This window comes from Coregonus lavaretus, assembly GCF_964263955.1.
Source record: "Coregonus lavaretus genome assembly, chromosome: 13".
Lineage (NCBI taxonomy): Eukaryota > Metazoa > Chordata > Actinopteri > Salmoniformes > Salmonidae > Coregonus > Coregonus lavaretus.
The window spans coordinates 29,584,364-29,594,060 of record NC_140000.1 but is presented as its reverse complement, the minus strand read 5'-3'; the positions used below and the strand labels follow the sequence as shown (position 1 = coordinate 29,594,060).

The 9,697-nt window shown below is 42.4% G+C and overlaps 1 protein-coding gene across 1 annotated transcript in view; it reads right to left on the bottom strand.

Annotated features, from left to right (window-relative positions):
- Positions 1–224: 224 nt before the first annotated feature.
- The window catches only part of LOC311140708 (calsyntenin-3), a 30,630-nt gene continuing 21,157 nt past the window's right edge, over positions 225–9,697 (bottom strand). The window contains exons 13-19 of the mRNA XM_084175892.1: positions 9,357–9,505; positions 5,588–5,814; positions 3,693–3,854; positions 3,247–3,392; positions 2,860–2,995; positions 2,343–2,527; positions 225–2,198 (exon numbers count right to left, since the gene is read on the bottom strand). Of these exons, the coding sequence (XP_084032018.1) occupies positions 2,046–2,198; positions 2,343–2,527; positions 2,860–2,995; positions 3,247–3,392; positions 3,693–3,854; positions 5,588–5,814; positions 9,357–9,505 (1,158 nt within the window). The 3' untranslated portion in view covers positions 225–2,045. The remainder of the gene's footprint in view (positions 2,199–2,342; positions 2,528–2,859; positions 2,996–3,246; positions 3,393–3,692; positions 3,855–5,587; positions 5,815–9,356; positions 9,506–9,697) is intronic.

Below are 9,697 nucleotides of genomic sequence, written 5' to 3'. Positions count from 1 at the left end.
TGTCCTGTTTTGTGCCAACATAATTTTCTGTCTCAAACTCAAAAACCCTAATTCTTATTATCTCAGGAGAGGAACGAAAATATAATCTGGTTATTCCTGAAATATGTAGGTTTTTACCAAGGAATTTATGTATTCTCTCAGACCATCCAAAAAGTACTCAGAAGATGGTAGTGATAGTGAAATCTTTTCAAATTGATTATTTGCTTTAAAAACAGGCAGCATTTAGACGTCATCAGAGTGTTTTATTATGAACTTTGAAATGTTTTCAGACAGTTATCAATAGCAATAATCTTCATAATCCATGTTATCATTGTATCAATAATTACAGTTAATGTCCCAATAGTAACCATAGTAATAATATAAGTACTTCATGTAATTTTTATTCCATTCTTAATATTACACTGAAAAACAACAGGCTTTATTTACTGACAGGTTTATCACTGCACATTGACACACAGACAGACAGCAATAAACAGAGGGAGGAAGGGTGAAGGAGGGATGGAGGGAGGTGGTACATTCAATAAACTTCTGTAGCTCAGCTGGTAGAGCACGGCGCTTGTAACGCCAAGGTAGTGGGTTCGATCCCCGGGACCACCCATACACAAAAAAAATGTATGCACGCATGACTGTAAGTCGCTTTGGATAAAAGCGTCTGCTAAATGGCATATTATAAATTATTATATTATATGGTGGGGACAAGAGGGAAAGAGGAGATAAGGAAAAGAGAACAATTTGAGAATATTCTAGGGAGGTGTGAAAGAAGGAAGGTGTGAGAGAGAAAGGTGAGAGAAGTGACAGAGTAGCTATTTATCACAATGTGCCCTCCATTTACTGTGATTCAGATATGAACAATATTTTAAATTACAACAATTCAACACACAAATGAATACACTCATCAAGCCAGGAATCATCATCATCCTTATTACCACTACTATTATTATTATTACTCCGTATTCTGATGGTGTAACCTTAAAAATATACAATAGTTGGTCAAATGATAAAACAATATAATTGGTAATAAATAATATGTATATGCAGCTCCCTCTTTAAGAGTACAGACAGAGAGCAAGCGTTGACTGCAATAACAATAATATCAATAATTGTATGTACAGAAAATTTAATACAATCAAAACTGCCCAAGCTGAGCTGACATTCTGGATACAGCGGGTGTTGTGGTGTGTGTGTCGTTGTTGTAGTGAGGTTGTTACAAGAGCGGTGGGTGGTGAGAGTGCAATGGTGTGGTGGGGGTCACGGTAAGGGTCAGAGGTCACAGAGTGACATCACAAGGTTACTCTATGCCCTTATCGGCAGCTTGTCTTGCAAAACCTTACAATGAAAGGGTTCTACCAACCAATACGATTTTACATTTAAAAGTCTACCCTGACAAAAGGAAAGTTCTGAAAATCTACACTTTTGCGTGAACAATTTATTTGATCTAATTTAGCACATCACATACAGTATATGAAGCACATCATACAGAGTATGTAAAAAAACGACTACATTAAATCTAGAGGTGTGTGGGATAGCGTCAGGATCAGGGCTTGTGTCTATGTGTGAGGGGCCTACACAAGGCTGTGTGTGAATCGATTGCTTCAATATTCATTTTGTGTGGTGGGCAAAGGTGTCTGAAGTGTGATATAGAGATAGTAAAACATATACAATCTTAACTTCACAACTAAGTTGTAGCCACGGTCTGGCCTGTGGCATTCAGACTTCCAGGACAATGTCGATTCCCTGTGAGTTAGGAATTAGTGCACCACATACAATTTTTGTTGGTTGTTTTGGTCAGGCGATTAGAGTATACTGTATATATTGTGCTGTAGAACATTTACGTGGTGAAAGATTCAATGCTCTGTTATTGGCTATAGATCACTAATGGTGCTGTGGTGTTGCGGTAATACAGTGTGCGTTTGAGTTTACATTCCATAGACTAGAGGTGTCAGCAGTTTTCGATATTTAAACGCGTTGAGAAGAGTGTGTGAGTGGCGAGACGTTTTGTGGTTTCCATAGTAATGGGTGCTTCCAGAGAGAGCGAGGCGATTGGCTTAGTAGCGACGGGGGTTGCTGTCTCTGCCCTCTTTCTTGATGATGATGATTCGCTGGTCGTCGTTGGCGTCATCGGGCGACTCCACCACTTCCTCGTCCTCCTCCCCCTCAGCTTCGGTGTCGGCTGAGATGCCCATACGAGACTCATAGGACTGAGAGAAAGAGTGAGCGAGACGAAGAGGAAGGGGATAAAATAGTCATCAAAATCATCTCTACTCTTAAACCAAACTCAAAACTTCCACACTGAAATAAATAAAAATCTATTCTATTCCACAAAAACACAGTTAGAGCTTTACCTCCATGGGGTTGACAATGATGGTGAGGGCAGAGTCATCCCATTGGCCGCTATCCTCCTTAGACCCTCCCCTGGCGCCCTCACCACGGCGGTGGATGGAGCGGATTCGAAACACTCCCAGGATCACCATGATAACCAGGAAGCCCACGCACACCATGATGATGACTGTGGCCGCTCCTGGCACCACTGTCAGAGGAAAATAAGAGTTTTATATGAACCTTACAGCCACCATCCTGTCATTGATGTCAGTGACACTGCCATCTTGTGGTGAAAATGAACCTGTGAACGTTGTAAAATGTGTATTTTTAATCTCTATTTTGAGAGTGGATAGGGGATTTCCCAATATAAATAAAAGGAGATGGTATAGAGACACCTTCATCTATCTGTTTTTATGTGTCTGGATTTAACATTGAGCAAAACGGATGTACTCAGGAATATAGAGCATAGTTCTCCTGTAAAAGGTAAATCAAGCGAAAAAGGTCAACATTAATCCTGAGGTAAATGAAGTGTGTATAAACCTGAGTTGTGGTGGGGGTTAGGCAGGGTGTGTCCGCTCAGCTCCCCAGAGTGGTGAGACGGGTGAAGGAACTGCTGCTGGGAGGCCAGGAGGTGAGACGGGTGGTACAGACTGTCCAGGGAGTGCAGGAAGTTCACCTGAGAGCAAGGATAGATGAATATATGGATGGACAGAGAGAGAGTGTGAGTGAAAGAGAGAGAAAAAAGAAGAAAAGAAGCCTTGTCACAGAACCTCTTACTAACTGAACTAATGCTGGGCTATCTCTCTACCCACCAAATGCTAGGTTCAAACCACTTAGCTAGTGCCCAGTATTGTACACCCCATTGAAGCTTATTTGCTAACCAATTTTGGGTTAATTACAGCCTCTATGGTCAGTTAGATTAATTACCTCCAGTGTGAGCTCGTTGCTGGTGTATCTGCCATTCATCTCGGAGCAGGACAGACGGAACCGCCTCTCAAAGCGGGCCGAGCCTTTAGCCAGCCGGTAACGGACGGACCGAAGGACATCCTCATACACGGAGATGGACTCAGCTCCTAACACAGAGAGAGAGAGAGAGAGATGATGAGAGGTGGAGAGTAGGAAGTTTAGGGGCATTTCAACACTGAGGAAACAGTAAGACGAAAATAAAATGCTAAAGTTTGTGAACATGAGATAGAGGTGCGATGCAATATGCAACATAGCCTTATGTGTAATTTCAAAACCTCAACTAATCACACCATGCTGAATTGACCCTTAAGTATTTATACTTGGAATATCGTTTTTCAATGGGAAAAGTTTAAACATAGCTGAAGTGGGTCTTTAAAATAAAACAGAATAGGGGAAATGAGCGGTACCTGTGATGGCGATGTAAGCAGTGGTGTTGATTATCTCCAGACCCCTCTCTCTCAGGGCATCCATGTCCATCAGGAGCTCCTCCCTCTCTGGGTTTAGCTCCTCCCCCAGGGGTTGGACCTCACAGCCGTCCAGAGTGTGGGCCACGGCGTCTGACATCAGAGCTGGGGGTCATGGGGGGAGAGAGAAGAACGGAGGAGAGAATGAGGAATTGAGAGAGGAGAGAGGGAGGGCAAAAGATGGAAAGAGGGGAAAGGCAGAGAGCAAAGCAGAGAAAAAAGGAAGACAGAGAGAGACAGAAAGAAGACAGTTAAAAGGAGGAACAATAAAAAAACGGCACTATAATGACTGATTACCCAATCTTATAAAACTACAGATAAGGACGACAGAACACGGGGAACGGGTTAGGGCCGGGGGGGATTAAGTGGATAAGAAGGGACTATCCCATTATGGAGAGACAGAATAAAGTACATAATAGATTAGGTAGTGAGCCACAGATAAAGCATTGGCAGAGTCTATTTTCTCTGTTGCTACACAGCTTTATCAACTATGTCCTGACCTGAACAGACCCCATGCAGGAAGTGGCTCTTGTTACATAACCATCATCATCCTCATAACAGATACACACATAACGGGTGACAAACACAGATGTGGTGTGCTTCCTCTCCAATATACAGCCGTTGCACACATACATAGGGTTCTCACTTGGAGATGCACAAGGCACAGCTAATAATAGTACTGGGTCTGTGTGGTCTCAGTTGGTATTTAAGCACACAATCATTGGGGGAAGTTAATGGGTGGAGGGGGGCTGGATCAGAGGTGAATATATGTATCGATTGATTAGCTGATGATGTGCACGCTTCAATAGGGCAGAAGTCTGAGTTGATTCTGGATGGCCAGATAGCTACCAACAATGACAAAAAACTGCCATGTGGGGAATCGTAAGTGACTCATTTCAGCTAGTTCATCTTGTTATTGTTCTTGATACCTTGTCTTTTTTAAAAATGTTTTGATTGATTTCATGTCAATGCTAATATGGCTCAAATTCGCTAGCTAGCTAACCAACAACTGTAACAATGTATTTGAGAGACAACAAGTGCTCATTGGGCAAATGTATTTATGTTTTCAATAACGATTAGAGACGGAATATAGTTAACATGTTGTCAACAATCTAAGCCAACCCAGTCTGTTTTGCCCCATAGTTGCGCATGTTGCAAAACAACCAATCTATCTATATGACTGGGAACATACTTTCACAGAGGTAGGAAACATGTAGCCCAATTCAAATCTGATTTAGAAGAAAGACAGATCTTACTTCACATTCTGTGTCAGCAGACATATAATTAAGTAGCACTGCTAGTAAGTGGAAATAGTTTCAGGTGTAAGAAAAATAAGTGATCTGTATGTTTGGCAGGTAGCTTAGTGGTTAAGAGCGTTGTGCCAGTAACCGAAAGGTCGCTGGTTCTAATCCCCAAGCCGACTAGGTGAAAAATCTGTCGATGTGCCCTTGAGCAAGGCACTTAACCCTAATTGCTCCTGTAAGTCGCTCTGGATAAGAGCGTCTGTTAAATGACTAAAAATGTTTGTTTTTTTAATAATCCATGCCTCAGCCCTGTATGACTATTGAAAACAGGCTGAGATCTGGGGTAGAATCTAAGTAAAATATGCACAGTTTGATTGATGATTTAATGTGTTCTGACACATTGAACACACTAAGTGGCAAAGACCAGACAATGGTCCATATGTTTTTAGAAGCATCAATCCGTGTGCAGTAGGTTTCCTTCCTACATAAAATGCTGGAAAAATGCTCTCAAAACTATTAGATTGATGTGATTGGAATGCACTAGTCTCTACCCCCGCATTGTAATATTCATGGAAGGGCTCTTTCCTGGCTCACCTCCTCCCTCCATGCCCTGAGCGGCTGTGTTAACAGCATGAGACAGGGAGCACACGATCCTCAGCTCTGGGAAGAGGGGTACACCACGTGGGCCCTCAAATTCAGGCGCGGGGCGGGCCAGGTGGGGGCCGACACCAGACAGGGAGATCTGAGGGGCGTCAGGCTGAAGGACCACCAGGTAGCCCTCCAACTGCCTGAGGGTAAGACAACTCTCCTCATTGAAACACCTAGGGTGAAGAGAGGAAAGAGAGAGAGAGAGAAAAGGAACGGGGTGGGGGGGGGGGGGGGGGGGGGGGGGGTGCAAATAGGGTACCAGTTATTCTCTCTAAGTAAACAGTTTTAGGACTTGATGATTAGCCAAATCAGGTGTGTTAGTGTTGGTCTAGGCCAAAAGCCTGCACACACTGTGGATTTCCAGGACCAGGATTGATAAAACCCTGGACTATATTATATTGCATGCAGTGTCTACAGTAGCTGATACTAATTCTGCCACTTTTCAGAAGCACTTTGAAATGGTATTATTATTTGGCGATTCAGCAGTTGATTTATGATTCAAGTGGTGCTTTGAGTTGTTTAGTGTGTGAGTGTTGGAACTGCAGTAATACTATCTATCTCCGTCCCCTGTAGCTCAGTTGGTAGAGCATGGCTCTTGCAGCGCCAGGGTTGTGGGTTCGTTTCCCACGGGGGGCCAGTATGAAAATGTATGCACTCACTAACTGTTAGTCGCTCTGGATAAGAGCGTCTGCTAAATGACTAAAATGTAAAATGTAAATGTTTCAGTGAGCAGCTGCTATATCTGACTCTCCACAAGGGCCTGCTGTTCAGCCATCTGGAGGAACCGCTGACCTCAAATCGGTCTTATCTTTAAACACCATTAAAAAACATCCCCTCCAACTACTAACCAAGAATCATACTGAAGAACACACTAGAAAAGCAAACAACATCCTGACCTGGAATCGGACTAATCTTAAAAACACAAGCAAAAAAAATCCACAAACTCATGACCGGAAAACAGATCTCAAAACAAGCATAAAAACACCACATCAATGTTGTACCTTAAATACGACTAATCTGAAAAACACAACATTAAAATGCAGCTATTTATGTAACTCTACAGGGTAAGATAATGAGGATTTTCTATGGTTGCATCACTTCCTGCGATAGATCAGATGGATCAGATACTAAAGAACATAGATAGGTAGGACCTACATGCACTTCACAACGTGCATAAATATTTCAAATCGACAAAGTGGATAAAAAAGGACCTGTGTAGGCCTATGTGGTGCATTAACCCAAAAATAGAAAAAAATGTTCTGGTTATCCATGAAGTGAATATAATGTGCGATACACTGTGGCATGAAAATAAACTGTTTCAAGATTAGATGCTTCAACCGTGCTTCCTGTTACCCAAGGATAGATTAACTAGTCGAGCAAAAGACCGGGACTCATATATCAGCTGCAAATCAAGCTCCACTCCTTGCACAGGGATGATGTTATTCAACATACCAGTATATCCTTGTGCTCTGATGAAACTTTTTCTCAGAAAAAGTTTCAAGTTTTAATGTCACATGCAGAAGTACAGTGAAATGCCTTTCTTGCAAACTCAAAACCCAACAATGCAATAATCAATAACAATGTATTACTACAAAAAAACACAAGAAATAAGAATAGGAAATAGGAAATACACAATAAAGTAAGTAAGTAAGTAAGCAAGCATACTATATACAGGAAATATTTAAAATTACAGGAAATATTTAAAATGTCAGATCCAATACCATATTTACATGTGCAGGGATACTGGAGTGATGGAGGTAGATATGTATAGGCGTAAGGGGACTAGGCAACAGGATATAAGATAAACAGAGTAGCAGCAGCTTGTATGTGAGTGGGTGTGTGGGTGTGTAGAGTCAGTATAAATGTATGTGCATATTATGTGTGAGTGAGAAAATTATGGAGTGAGTGTTTGTGTGTGTTGGAGTGACAGTGTGTGTGTGTGTAGGGCCCTGTGAGTGTGCATAGAGACAGTGCAAAGATTGAAATAAAAGGTAAATAAAAAGGTGTCTACATGTTCTTCCCCCAAGTTGTATAAGAACCTTTGAATAAATTAATGAATACATTATTTCATTCATCATTAGCCTGGGTACCTGACGACCTTCAATTATCTTATGTTGTTAAACAATGGATAGACAATGAAAAATACCCAAAACGAGGCAGAAACAAACTGGCACCCAGGCTACATCACCATGGATGAAATACTATGTCACAGAGAGGATAGGTTGTGGTGAATGAATGCCTTTAGAGATATGATACAAGTAACTGCGGACCAGAACATAAGTCAAAGATAAGATACCCCCAGTTTATAATGGCAGTTTGGGATGACGTCATTCATTTAACATCGTGCTCTTTCATACCATAGTATTCCTTATCAACTACTCTAGCCAAAGACCATGTTTATTGAGATCAATGTCCAATGAATAGCTCTCTTCCACTGAGCAGTCCTGGAAACCTGCATCCACAGCTCTGGAATACTGCTGCATTCATTGTGACATTATGTTTTACCTGCGCTGCCTCTTTGAATCCGTATTTCTAGTTTATGTACACTAGCACTGTCAGTGTGTGTGCCTGTGTGTGTTCAAGTTTCAAGTTTTAATGTCACGTGCACAAGTACAGCGAAATGCCTTTCCTTCAAGCTCCAAACCCAACAATGCAGTAATCAATATCAATGTAGTACTAAAAATAACATAAGGTAGAACAAAAACACACAAGAAATAAAAATAAGAAAAACATGAGAAAGTAAGTAAACAATATACATGGTCAGTTCCAGTACCATATTTACAATGTGCAGGGATACTCTAGTGATATAGGTAGATATGTATAGGGGTAAGGTGACTAGGAATCAGGACATATGATAGCAGCGTATTTGATGATTGTATGTGAGTGTGTTTGCGTGTAGTCAGTATAAATGTGTGTGCATGTTATGTGTGTGAGCAAATTAAGTCAGTGTATGTGTGTGTGTGTGTGTGTGTGTGTGTGTGTTGGAGTGTCAGTGTGCATGACTCTTGTGAGTGTGCAGAGAGACAGTGCAAAAAAAATTAATAAAATACAAGGCTCAACTCAGATAGTCCGTGTAGCCATTTTGTTAGCTATTGGCTTGGGGATAGAAGCTGTTCAGGAGCCTGTTGGTGTCAGACTTGATGCACCGGTACCGATGCCGTGCGGAAGCAGAGAGAACAGTCTATGGCTTGGGTGGCTGGAGTCTTTAACAATTTAACAACACCGCCTGATATAGAGGTTCTGGATGGCAGGGAGCTCGGCCCCAGTGATGTACTGGGCTGTCATCACCACCCTCTGTACCGCCATGCGATCGAGGGCGGTGCGGTTACCATACCAAGCAGTGATGCAGCCAGTCAAGATGCTCTCAATGGTGCAGCTATATAACTTTTTGTGGATTTGAGGGCCCATGCCAAACCTTTTCAACCTCCTGAGGGGGAAGAGGTGCTGTCGCACCTTCTTCACGAATGTGAGCGTGTGTGTGGACCATTTTAAGTCCAGACTGGGACAAGGAGAGGCTGAAAATGACCGTGAATATGCCTGCCATCTGTTCTGCGCATGCTCTGAGTATACGCCCTGGAAATGTCCGGCCCCGCGGCCTTGCGACAAGTTGACCTGATTAAAGACCTTACTCACGTCGGCCTCGGAGAGCGAGATCACTTAGTCCTCTGTGTGTGTGTGTATGTGTGTGCGTACATGCAAGCGTGTGTGCGTGTACCTGAGGGAGGTGGTCAGTTTGAGTGGCCTGACTCCAGGGGTGGCGAAGCGGAGAGAGTTCCTGTAGGTGACCTGTTGCACTGCCCTGTTGAAGCTCTCAATGTCATCACCCTCCAGAACCAGCACAGACTGACTGGGGTTCACATGCACCTAAAAGGTCAAAGGTCAAGAGTTCATGCTCCGAGGTCGCACACCCCTCATAGTCACACACATAGTTAATTCTGGCTATGTATTCTCTTTATGTATTTCATCGGTACCACCGTTTTGGGACTTCACTTTTGATTGACTCAAAATAAATGTGTTGCACGTGCACATACAAATATTATGCAGTAGACTCCATAT